Here is a 13,034-nt window from a genome sequence, read left to right as displayed (position 1 = left end):
TCTTATTTTAGATTCTCACCCTGATGTAATAAGTTACTGTCTTCCTAGCCATCATCTCCGTATTGACAAGCAAATGTCACCCACATATGATTGACATCCATTGGCTCCTGAATGCAGAAGTATCATTTGGGAATCAATTCTACTTATTTACTTAAAGCAGTTCTCTACATGTTGGTGGGATAACTCATCTCATAGCTTCTCTGGGGGCTTTCCGTTAACACTACAAATCAGGCTGTTCGTTTTCTGCTGTTGCCAATGGAGTGTCTTTGTCCTATTTTTTTTTTCTATTTCACCCTCCCCTCTCCACATAGACTTGAGAAATCTGCTTTAGAGCTTATAGAACTCTACCCATATCTTAGAAAAAGACCTTGCCCGGCAGTTGCTGAAATGTGGCTTGCTTTGTCTTGGGACTTTGGAAGGTAGGGAGCTCAAGTGATCAAGTGATCATTCCTCATGCACATAGCATATTTAAGTCAATGCAGCTTCAGGTGCAACGACAGTATGTTCTGAAAGGTTGCTAGCATTGTAAGCCTGTAAATAGAGCCTATGTGTTTACATCTTGCACTGTGCAGCATTTGCACAAAGAACCAGCCCTGCCCCCTGAACGAGGCATCCATGTCCACTTAGAATCAGTGAAAGCCACCAGCAGCATGCTTTGGCTTTTCAACATACCTCACTGTACTCTTCCTTCATTTGAAAGGCTGGTGCTGATGGTGGGGAACCATAAGGTTAAATAAATAACACCTACCGTGTGGAATATTCTAAAGGGCTCTCCTTATGTTAAAAGTGGCATTTTGGAAGAAAAAAATACCCAAACACCTGAAGCACGGATGATGGGTGAGCCAGGAGAGAAACGTGGTCAATCAGCCACCCTCCTTTCACCTGTCACCTCCACCATCCGACTGGAGCTGCCAGCAGCTGGGGAGACTGAGGGCTGAGGCATGACCTTGAGTCCTGGAGCTGTGGCCCAGCTCTCTCCCTCCCCCACGTCTGTCCAGCGAAAGCGCTGTCACTGCCTGGGTTCAGCAAGGGAGTATTCAGCATCTCACTGTTCATCCATGTGCAGAAAGTGGGGGGGGGGGAGGCCGAAAAAAAAAATCCCACATTGTCAGAGTAATGCCAAACTCTCTCTGAGTGGGATGAGCAGAGCAGATGCTGCAATGAGATGCCAAAGCGGCTCCCCTTCCTCTGTGCCTTGGGTGCCTATAAATTGCTCCGGCGCGCGTTTGTCAGCCTCCTCTTCTCCTGGCAGGTGGTACCCAGGCAGAATTCTGCGTTCAGTCTCTCTCGCGCTCCGCTCCCGGCCGTGAAACGCTCGCCGCTGCTCGCTCTCTCGCTCGCTCCTCCGTTCCAGCCTGAGCGGCCTCAGCGAGCCCACCTTGTCCGCCACTACCGCCACTCCTGGTACCCGAGAGGGCTCCGGGTCGAGATCGCCAGGCTTTGGAGGTGAGCTTCGATTAAGAGTTGTGGTGGCTGCAGAGGAAGCAGAAGACGAAAGGAAGAGCAGGGGAGAGAGGGAGAAAAAGAGAGAGAGAGAGGAAAAAAAGAGAAGGCAGAGGATGGGCGAATAGTGCGAGCGAAAGAAGAGAAGGAGGAGGCAGAAAAAGGCAACTTCAGACGGAAAGTTGGTGCGAACTGGCGCAGTCTGCAAAAACGCGAAAGTCGATCGCAGGCAGCGGCGGCATAAAAGTGTGAGCGGCCGGGACGAGCTCGAGAGGCGGCGGCTGGCTCTGCCCTCCGGGTGGCCGCGCCGGCGTCCGAGGAGCCACAGGTGCGAAGGGGCTCGCGGGAGGCGAGAGGGCGCCCTGAGCGCCCCTCCCCCCACCCCACCCCCAACTCAGGACTTGGGCTCAAGTCGCTGGGCGCCCCAGCTCCCTCCCCAGTCGCTGCCTCGGCCGGGGGGAGCAGGAACCGGCCAGGAGCGGCCGGCGCGTGCCGCCCGCCCCGGGGAGTTGGGGTTCTCAGGGGGTTGTTTTTCGGCTCTGAGGAGGTCCCCGCCCAACCTTCAAAATTTTGTCCAAAAGCAGACAAGAGGATCGCCCCGCGCTGAGCCGGCTCGTGGGCAGCAGGAGGCGCCTGATCGCCGCCGGGGCGCTGGGGGTGGTGATGGTGCTGTTGCTGGTCATCCTCATCCCGGTGCTGGTGAGCTCGGCCGGCACGTCGGCGCACTACGAGATGCTGGGCACCTGCCGCATGGTCTGCGACCCCTACGGGGGCACCAAGGCGCCCAGCACGGCCGCCACGCCCGACCGCGGCCTCATGCAGTCCCTGCCTACCTTCATCCAGGGCCCCAAAGGCGAAGCCGGCAGACCGGGGAAGGCGGGCCCGCGTGGGCCCCCTGGAGAGCCGGGGCCGCCGGGCCCCGTGGGGCCCCCGGGAGAGAAGGGGGAGCCAGGGCGCCAAGGCCTACCGGGCCCGCCCGGGGCGCCCGGCCTGAATGCGGCCGGGGCCATCAGCGCTGCCACCTACAGCACGGTGCCCAAGATCGCCTTCTATGCCGGCCTCAAGCGGCAGCACGAAGGCTACGAGGTGCTCAAGTTCGACGACGTGGTCACCAACCTGGGAAACCACTACGACCCCACTACTGGCAAGTTCACCTGCTCCATCCCGGGCATCTACTTCTTCACCTACCACGTCCTGATGCGCGGAGGGGACGGCACCAGCATGTGGGCTGATCTCTGCAAAAACAACCAGGTGAGTGCAGCGGGGAGGGCGGGGAGAGAGCGCGGGAAGGTGCAAGCGAGAGGAGAGGGTAGAGACCCAGGAAATGGAAGCGCGCGGCTGTCCGGCTTGGAGGTGCCACGGATGCTGGGGACACGGCTGTCTCAGCTGGGAGAGGCGGGGGTCGTAGGCGGAGGCAGGCGCCCCGCGCCTGGAGAGGGCGTTTCCATCAGTCTGGGGCCCCGCACTCGGTGCACGCCCCTGGGAGCCTGACCCTCCGGGGGAACTCGGGCGCCCGCACAGCCCACCTGGAGCCCTGGGGGCGTCCAGGAGCAGAAAGCCTGTCCACGGCCGTGGGCTCCTCAGAAATGCAAGGAGTCCTTTCCAGGCATTCCCGGGAATGGGAAGCACTTGGTGGTGGTGGTCGTGGTGAACCCGGAATGGGCGAAGCAGGGTAAGAAACTCCAGGGAGTTAGACGCAGCCCCAAGAGGGAAGGAAGGCATCCTAAGTAACGAGTCCAACCGGGCACTTTCAGGGCGCGGTGGCGCAGGTGTGAGCCGTGGCGCCTGGCTCCTGCAGCCGCTGCGCGTCCCAGGGCCGGAAACTCAGAGTCAATCTCAAAACTCATACTCCTGTTTAGTTCGAAGCAGAGGGAGGAGGAGGAAAGAGGCGATGGTAATAAAAGGAAAAAGTTGAGATTGCGGGTTTGCGCCCTAGAACGTTTTGCACCCAAACAAAAAACTCCCGACTAACTGCCTGAAGAGGGAAAGACGCACGCACGCAACCGCTGCGGGTGGGGGGTGGTGGTCCCAAGGGCACCAGATCCAAGCTCTGGGGCTGTGGACCTCCCGGGCACCTGCGTGAGTTTTCCACGCAGGTTTTCCACGCAGTTTTTCCAGCCTTGATTTTGGCCCTTCCCCTCGCCCTGCCGGTAGGACTGCGCTGCCCCAGTGGCCTCGGGTCTGCGAATCTTCTGCTCTGGCCGTTTGTTGGCCTGAGAAATGCATCGCACGTTTGGTTTCTTAGAGCAGGAAAATGATGTTTATAACACCCTAAAGGGGAATCGGATCTTCTGTTCGCCCAAATGAGCAGCCCCTGGGACGGGGTCCGGAAGCCCGACTTGTGGGCTGTGTCCAGAGAATGGGCCTGACTCTGTTGTCACGAGGCCTCACTATGGGCAGTGACTTTGACCTAAGCCTTATTCTTGGGATTCGGGTCCCCTCACCCCAGGAAGTTCAGGCCTTCTTAGCCATAACCTGGGCTTCTACTAAACATCCTCAAAGCGAGATTCCTTCCCAAAGGCCTCATTCATTGTCAGAAGTCTTTTAAAAGTGAAAGATAGGTGTCCCAGATGTGCAAGGGAGAAAAAGAACGGAAGTCTGCCCCTTCCCCTTCACCTGTAAACAGGTGGAGGACCTCACTGCACACTCCACCCGGGACACATAGAACAAAAAGAAAAAATGACCACCAGGAGGCACTGACACGGTTGTTTATTAGTTATTAGGTATGTAAATAATATTCAGTCAACAACTATTTACAGAGTAGTGGGTTAATTAGAGGTGAATGGCCAAAAAGAACATGACCCACCATCCTAGAAAAGAGCTACTTGTCATCCTAACAAAACAGTTTAGGGCCTGCACCTCAGTATGCAACCTCTAAGCTCCTGTATTCACAAATGGGCTCAGAGGCTAGATCTGGGGGATACTCCAGGCTGCAGAGCTTGCTTGCAGAGGTGCCAATGGAAAAACGGAATAAGCTTCCAGTTTTATTAGCAAGCGTACTAAAATAGCCATATTTGAGACTATCTGAAATTGCAACTGCATGGAAAACTAGGGAGTAATACATTTTGCAAGGGGTTTCAATGTTGCTGTCTCCATTGCCCAGCCCCAGTGTATTTATTTTGAAGATTCCAAGAACAGCATTCCATGTAGGCATCCTACGTGCATTTTGCTTTTAAAATGATTCCTTTTTTTTACAGTATGAAATGCTCTTTTGTATCACTGTGGCACACACATCCCGAGGACAAGGGGAAATGTGGCCCTTCTAATGTGTGATATTTTCCACTGGCAATATTAAACTGCTGCTCCTGCAAATGATGTGCAACAGGTTAATCTATACCAACAAATGCATAGTGGTAAACAATTTATTTTTGAATACCATGTGAACTATTTTAGAAAGTGACTGTGACAATATTACTGTGAAGGAATTTGTATCTCTAGAATAGAATCATCCTGGTCTGCAGGAAGTTGTGGATGAGAAATCTAATAAAATCTCTTTTTAATAAATTTTTTAGAAATGCTTGATCCTTTGTTTTCAGTTACACTCTTGTCTGATCACTTCTTAGAACGGCAGTGTTCTCCTGAGCTGTTTTGTTTTTATAACACATGAACCCAGAGATCCATGTCAGTGCAGTGTTCTGTTAAGTGGGTTTTAAGAAGCACAAAACTAAACAAAAAAATGCAGTTGCCTGTGGGAGACGGTGATGCTTCTGGACTGTAATCAGATGAGAGCCATCTTATTTATGCTTTGTGTTGCACGCAGGGTCACAGATGGAAGCATCAAAGGCCAGTAAATTAACTTGACGTGCCACTTAACCTTTTGTTTATGATTCCACAGAAGTATAATGAAGATGGAATCATGAGAACATCGGTAGCAATTAATTAAATTAGCAAATGTTACCATAAATATTGCCTCTAATGGTAAATCCTCGATAATGCTAAAACTACACAACCTATTCCGTTCTCACAGGCATACCACTTAAAAGGCTATCGGTCTCATATTTCCCATGAAACCACCAGCCTGAATTTAATCCTGGTATTTGTTGAGAGACCATGACAAATACCTATTAAAGATAAAAGATGGACTCCAATCACTTTATGTTGATAAAGGAAATATTTGTAACATTTGTAAACTTCAGTAGAAAATCTGAAATAAATAGTATTTCAATACAATTGCTGTAATATCATTAGAATAGGCCACTATATCTTTTAAAAAATCTTAAAATTGTCTCAGGATTAGATCTATAAAATAATTAAAGATCATTTTTTTCTTTTAAGACTGTATTAGTTATAGCACTAGTGAACCTAAAATATGTTGGAAAGAATGAATACATTGTGGGTTGATGTTCATTTAGTTGAGAGATTAGTTGCTTGTCAAATTAACTATTTTTGCAGGGGCAGAGAAACATGAACTAAAGATAAGACAGACTCTAAATAGTTAACTTAGAATTAGAAAAGATACTGAAACAAATGTAGAGGTAGAAAGGGGTATATGGGGCTGAGAAAAGGATGCCCATAGTCTCAGATAAAATGCCAGAATCGGTGTACATTTAGGAAACTAAAAATAGCCACCAGGGTGAACCCATTACCTTCCTCAACAGTGTGATGCCTTAAAGGAAGATTTGTGGAAGTCACTGAGCTGCACTGTTAAGAACTTGAACTTGGAAATCCCATTATACCTTTCGGGTGTGTTCAGTGAACACGCAAACTCATTTCATGGAAATGTACACTAGACTGTGGCAATTAATTAGTTGGGAAAATGTTATGATACAGTATAGGCTAAAATCTTAAACAGCTACTTCCATTGCAAAACAATCACACTGGCTTTATTCACGGAACAAGGAGACTCGTTGGCCTGTGGAGTCACTCCAAAGGCACCTGCAGGGCTTCTGTGGTTACTCCTACTCAATTCAAGTGGTAACATCTATTTGGCTTTTTGATGACACCTTACAGACTAAAAATTGTACTATATGTTCTTGAAGATTACTAATTTTAAATCTAGGGATTTTAATGTATTCAGGTTTTCCAATACCTTCATGAAAAAGCAAGATGAAAGCACACTGCACACCCAACACATCAAAAAATATGCATCTGGTTATTAATAAAAGCAGGGATATATGTTATGGATTGAACATGAAAGTATTAGTAATATAGATAATTACTGTTCTGTTTTGATTTTTCTCATCCTTTAAAAATTCAGTCATTGAAAACACTTCAGGTCCTAACAGCAGTGTCCTTGTGTGGGTTGTTTTCTCCAGCAATGAGTAACTTTGATGACATTAATGAATGAAAGCATTTAGTTCTTACAAGCTAATAATTAATTTCTGGGAAATATTATGAAATCCTGTTGTGTTTTTATTTAATGTTCCAAACAGATTATCTCACTGATGGTGTATACATTTGAGTTGAAGCTTCTTAACATAATTACATGGCATATTGCTTCCAGTCTATTAGTACCCATTAACACGCTGAGAAGCAATTGTAAGTCCTTTTAAGTCCTCTTTTTCCTTTGTTGCATGATATCCAGAAGAAATTTTTAAAATACCATTCAAGTTACTTTACAAGTTCAGCGGTGTCAAAGAGCCTTCTCCTTTCTTAACATTTCAGCATTAATGTGAGAATGTATCACATGAAAATTTAATTTGAAAACCTATCATTTAAATTTTGAAAAGAAGTGCATGGGAATTCTTGACTTATGTCTCATTTCCTTCATTTTGCCAAGTGATAAAACCCAGCATATTGTACCCCGAGTCATGCATTATTACATAGTGCAGATTTACCAAACCACTAAATCACTCACTATGTTATTCAGGGGAAATATCATTATAGTGGAATAGAAACAAGCCACAAAGTAGAAGATGTGTCACTGAAATAAATCAAATGCAAGCCTGCCTATTGGAAGATTTTCCAAGGCAGAATCCAAATATATCTAAATGAATATGAAACCTAATTTGAGTTGAGGATGTGACACAAAGTCTGTATTCCAGGATATGATAGGCAATTTGACTGTTTGCAAATGTCTGTCAACTCACTAATGAGAACCCAGGCTCAACAGGAGCAGATTATAAACAATTCCCATCCTCAAAGAAGCCACACGTTTAGAATTATCTCAATACAAAAGCTGTTGAAGAATGTCATCAAAAAAAATGTTGAAATCTGAGACCTTAAATCATGGACATTTAGATCCTTCTGTAAATTTCGGATATATTCAAATTAAATGTTTGGTGAGGGTAGACAATAATGAAGTGATGAAAAGGTACTAACAGCATAAAGAACTCTGACAACCAGAGTGATTATCAAAGATGTTTTACACGAGTTAAGCTTCTAAAGTAGCCTGCTAAAGAGAGCATGGTTTAAATGTGGAAAGCCTGAAATCAAGGGGGTTCTTCCCTTTCTCTTGCTATACAGTAGTGGTACGTCCCTGGCTCTTTACTTCCTATAGATCTCATTTTTAAAAAATAATTGTGATGACTAACTGTTGTTAGACATGAAATTCTGTACTCACAGCCACTTAGAATACTGTTATTTGGCTTACATTAAAATGTAAAATACTGCTATGCGTTCCATTTCAAAAAGTGACTTGGTATAAGGATTCAAGGAATTAGAAGAAGTGAGCTAGAAAGAGTATGAATTGGTATGAATTCTTTATGATGTACAGTTAGGGAAAAACTGCTGTAATGCCCTTAACTAAGGAGCTAATTTCTGCACTCTTTTCTCCTTTTCCATGAACACTATTGAAAGTACTGCAGATATTCCTTCTCTACCTTGGAGACAAGATGGGCCTCCCTATGCTAAATTCCATGTCACAGCAGCAAGTCTGTTGCAGATGATGTGTGGATGACAAAAAAAAAAAAAAAAAAAAAAAGAAGTCTCTTTCACCAACTCTAATTCTTGTCTGTTTTACATAGGTGCGTGCTAGCGCAATTGCACAAGATGCTGATCAAAATTACGACTATGCCAGTAACAGTGTGGTTCTTCACCTGGAGCCAGGAGATGAAGTCTATATCAAATTAGATGGTGGGAAAGCCCATGGAGGAAACAACAACAAATACAGCACGTTTTCTGGATTTATTATTTATGCTGACTGATAATACAGAAACTAAGTTCATTATTCTGAGTTTGGACACTGGATTCGTGTGGTTAACGTCAGTGAATCAAGGATCCCAGGGGAAGCCGATGGCAGGGCACCTCAGTTGTGTATATGTGGGGAAATCCAATGCTACCTGACTCACATCTGTATCGCTCAGAAACATTATGTAAAAAAAAAATATTTAAAGCAAGATAAGCAGATGTGTGATCCACTACCGCCAAAGCAAATACTCCTTATTGTTAGTGTCCATGTGAATGAAGTCCTATATAGATCACACATTTTTATAGAGAAATCTAACACACTGAATTATTTCTTCCATATATAGGATACCTTGGTGTACTGTGATCGTGCTGCTTTGATCCATGTGTCAGCTTTCATTCTTGTGAGTTTCCTTGCTTATGATGATCCTTGGAGTCTATTCATAGTGTGGGGAGGAATGCTTTCCCCCTAAAGGAGAAGGTCTAATTGAAATGATGCTGCTTGTTCCCAAAGAAATTGTTTGCCTTGTACTCTTGTAGACTTTAGACCTAGACCTGGAAATGATTCAACTTCAAGCCTTAACCTGGAATTTTCTGGATATGGGGGAATCCCCAAGCCTATGCTCATTTTCACATTTTCTTTCTCTTATGAATTTTCTTTTCTGGTGATAGTTCCTAAAAATAGACACTGGAATTGTATCATAGGACTACCCTCTAAGTGTGAAAAATGTGTAATTATGTCTAGTATTTAGAAAATTCCCTATGTGTCCATTTTGTCAATAGAGTACATTTAGACTTACGTGGAAAGTCAGAAAAATTTATTCTTTGGTATTAAATCAGACTAAGGCTTTTGCCTTCTTTGGAATAAAAGATTATTCATCACCCAATGCACAAAGGTTTAATTTGAGCTACTGCATGCATCACCAAGGGGACACTAAGTAAGGCCTGCAACAGTTACTCCAAGTCTGTGGCCTGCGGTTATTTCAAAATTAATACAATTTCATATATACCCAGTATGACAACAAAATGGATATATTTTATACAAATACCTCCTCCCCAAACACATTTAGATACATATATATGATGAAATTATATATGTATGTATAGCTTTAGTGAAAATAAGACACACTGCCTATATGCCCCTCAAACATTTAATTTCAAAAGGTCTGTGTATGTGCACACACATATGTATTATCATCTGATTTATTTGGGGTTGGAATACAGTTTGGATGACCAAAATATATGAAGTTGTAAAATAATTAATATGATTTCTCTTCAAGTGATCCAGAAAATGACATCTTATTAGGTTCGGATGCCCTACATGTCACATGTATGGAAGTTCAGGTGATGACTGCTCTATGACCAGACGCCACTCGATACAGTCACTGCATTCTGTGGGAGAGCGTTCATGTCAGGACTGCAGAAGCAAAGTGGCTCTCCTTTGCAACATCAATGAATTCTATGCATTTGAGTTATCATTGTTTTCTTTTTTCTCAGGTGAATTGAAGCTGACAGCAAAGTAGATTTTGAGAGTCTTGCAAATCCTTCCTCTCTGGTTACAATGCACTGCCAAAAGCCATCTTTTTAATCTGAGGAGAAGATTAAAAATGCATGTTGATATGTCCTATCACGCAACATCCAGTTACATTGAAAAATCTGTTCCCCTTTCAGTTGCCTTTGACGACTCTTTGACAAGTAGATTTCAAAAACAGAGATTTAAAAATCTGCTCATTAACTGGTGAAGGATATTTAGCATTTTTTCATTTAAAGAAATTGGTTAGTTCTCCTGGCTCATTCCTCTTTGGTACTTTCTGTTCTAATACACAGAAAACTTATCATCTTTGATCAGCTGAGATAGCTTTCATTTAGCAAACTTCAGCTTTCCAAGAGTTGTGCACGGTGTTCCCAGCTGAAGGTGTTGTTTGTTATTGAAATGCCTCGGTCTGAGCAACTGGTGTGATTTCTGATTACACTTAGCTCATTCATCAAGAATAATGATTATTCGCCTTCTTGATAGGTAAGAATTCATAAATGAATTGCAGTGGATCTTATTTTGATTTAACAATGTATATTTTTCAAAGACGAATTGGCAGTAAAGTTTTTGATATTGTTTTTAAGGTATCAGACAACAGGGTGGGCATTCAGTTAAAAGATTAATTATTAACAGTAGTGGTTTATCAACTGAGGGGTTTGAGTGAGACTTTAAAAAAACACTTTATTTACACAAAATATCAGGGCTTGATACCTTTTACAGAGTATGCTCTAGCATTGGACTGTCATTTCCAGTAGATCTGACCTTTTCTTTAGATAAATCAGCATTATTTTCTCTGCTAAGGCCCAAGGAAAACGCAAATAAAAGGTGAAAGAAATAAAGGGAATATATATATATACATATATATATATATGGAATATACATATATATGGAAACCATTTATCTTTTTTGCATTTTCTCTTATGAATTAATTAAATTGTAGCCTTTGTTATTATAAATGTAATGATTCATTAAACTATCTTATGTAATATATTTTGAATTTTAATGATTGGATTTCTGTGATTCAGTTCTGTTATTTGTTTTATTTATTTAGAAAGAGTTACACAGAGAGAGGGAAAGACAGACAGAGAGAGAGTGAGGGGGAGAGATCTTCCACCCACTGATTTGCTCCCTAGAAGGCTGCAGTAGCTGGGGCTGGGCCAAGCTGTAGCCAAGAGCCAGAAGTTTCTTCTAGGTTTCCAAGGTGGGTGACAGGGGCCCAGGCTATGGGGCGATCCTCTGCTGTTTTTCCAAGGTGTTTCTTTTTCTTTCTTTCTTTCTTTTCTTTTCTTTTTTTTTTTTTTTAGCCAGGAAGCTGGATTGGAAGTGGAGCAGCCTGGGCATCCATATGGGATCCCAGTGTTGCAGGTGGCAAGTTTACCTACTCTGCCACAGTACTGGCACCTGTTATGCATTATTATATAAACTTTGTAAAATACAGCAAAATCTACAGCAAAAGTGGATACCAGAAAGCCAAAAGCATCAAAACTGTTTTAGTATAAGTAGAAGATTTGATAGCATATAATGTATCTTTCAAAATATTTTTATTGTCGTGAACTTGTAATTATACTACCATATCCTTGGAGGGAGGGGAGTCTGAAAATTTAACTTCCCTTGTGGCAAAAGCTATTTTAAAGTGCCATATTACTCATTAAGCATTACTTAAAGAACAGTAGGATAATTAGTGGAATCATCAATATTACAAGAAACACCACACTGCTCCAGAAGGGGGTAATTTAACTAGAAGCATTAACAATTTTCTCAAGTAGTGCAGCTGATAGATTGTGCAGAGAGGTGGGGGTTGCAGAAACACAAACTCCATTTAGGACATACAGACTTTGAATCATCTTCTACAAACAGGTTCTTTTTTTATTTCCTTTGCTAAGGGTAAACAATAGGGCACAACGAGCCTCAGTAACTTCACGGAGGAGCAGGTGTCAGAGTTACCCAGATTCAGAGAAGGCAAACTCTTTTCCAAAGAAGGAGATAATCAGTCATTAGTCCTGTATAGCTCTGATTAATATCTCACAGTGGATCTGAAATCACTCAGTGTTCTCTGTAAGTTTTGCACTCACAGTTTGAACTCATCAGTAGCCATCCTACTTGAAAGTCAGCCATCGCTTAGGGTTCTCTATTAGTATCTTATCAAGTGCTTTCTCAGTGATACCTCTACGTAACATTTTGGGAACAATGTTTGTGAGTATGTGAGAATAGCCGTGACCTCCGTATTTCATCAGCCGATGCTTGGTATGTATGTCGTGGGCCACCAGGATTCGCTCTTCATAGCCCTCTTCCACCAGGAGACGCACCCTGTGAAAAATGTTAACTCATTATATGGCATTCATCTCACATTTCGGATTTTCTGGGTACTTTCAACTTTTCACTCATGAACCCCTTCTGCTTTGTCATGAAGATACTGCCTGCCCCTGTGGCATGTGTACTGAGAGACCCTTAATAAACATTGTGTGCTGATGATAAAGATATTACTGCATCCTACTAGGAACACAATCATTATTCTGTGCACACAGAAATTTCTAATCTGTGATGTTGATGACAATGCCTGGAAATGCTGCATGAAAGATAGCTTGTAATAGGATGTGCCAGTTGAAATGAAAGACCACTCCAGCATCTCACTTAAATAACTTCTGGATTTATATTCAGCTCTCTTCTCTCTAAAGAGCCTCTCTTGGTGGGGCTATTTTTCAGATGTTATTCTTACTCTCCCCTTTTATCCAGTAGGAAAAAAAAATCGATAGATATTTGTGCTTATAATAGTAAAAAACAAAAGGAATCTTCCTGCCAGTCAAATGCTCTGAGAGCAAAACAAAAACAAACATGGAAAACAGTCGGTTTGCAAAATGAAGTTGCGTGCTAAGCAGCTCTGCTGTCTTTGGGGAAAAGTTGACAGGGGAACGTCTGTGATTTGAATATTTGTCCTTTTGAAATCTACAGGAACTTAGTATAGAATCTGAGTATCAGATTAACTTGATCAATA

The 13,034-nt window shown here is 43.3% G+C and overlaps 2 protein-coding genes across 4 annotated transcripts in view; one reads left to right on the top strand and one right to left on the bottom strand.

Moving 5' to 3' along the window:
- The first annotated feature begins 1,823 nt into the window (after window positions 1–1,823).
- C1QL3 (complement C1q like 3) lies at window positions 1,824–9,305 on the top strand. Its single transcript, XM_004578585.4, has 2 exons — window positions 1,824–2,694; window positions 8,349–9,305. Exons 1-2 carry the CDS (start codon window positions 2,107–2,109, stop codon window positions 8,526–8,528), a joined length of 768 nt encoding a protein of 255 aa, XP_004578642.1. The 5' UTR covers window positions 1,824–2,106; the 3' UTR covers window positions 8,529–9,305.
- A 340-nt stretch (window positions 9,306–9,645) lies between these two features.
- The window catches only part of PTER (phosphotriesterase related), a 73,699-nt gene continuing 70,310 nt past the window's right edge, over window positions 9,646–13,034 (bottom strand). For 2 of the 3 annotated variants that reach the window (XM_058669294.1, XM_058669295.1), the window contains one exon: window positions 11,888–12,349. In XM_058669294.1, the coding sequence (XP_058525277.1) occupies window positions 12,139–12,349 (211 nt within the window). In that variant the 3' untranslated portion in view covers window positions 11,888–12,138. Of the gene's footprint in view, window positions 10,098–11,887; window positions 12,350–13,034 lie in introns of those variants that run through there. The other variant, XM_058669296.1, reaches the window with a different exon arrangement.

The sequence above is a fragment of the Ochotona princeps genome, chromosome 10, assembly GCF_030435755.1.
Source record: "Ochotona princeps isolate mOchPri1 chromosome 10, mOchPri1.hap1, whole genome shotgun sequence".
NCBI lineage: Eukaryota > Metazoa > Chordata > Mammalia > Lagomorpha > Ochotonidae > Ochotona > Ochotona princeps.
Note: the sequence above shows the minus strand (reverse complement) of the source record. Positions and strands in the feature narration are given on the sequence as shown.

Bases quoted from the DNA above. Each gene is read 5' to 3' on its own strand.
- C1QL3 (XM_004578585.4), top strand. From the start codon at position 2,107: ATGGTGCTGTTGCTGGTCATCCTCATCCCGGTGCTGGTGAGCTCGGCC. The intron at 2,695-8,348 runs GTGAGTGCAGCG...TGTTTTACATAG, and splicing joins ATCTCTGCAAAAACAACCAG to GTGCGTGCTAGCGCAATTGC.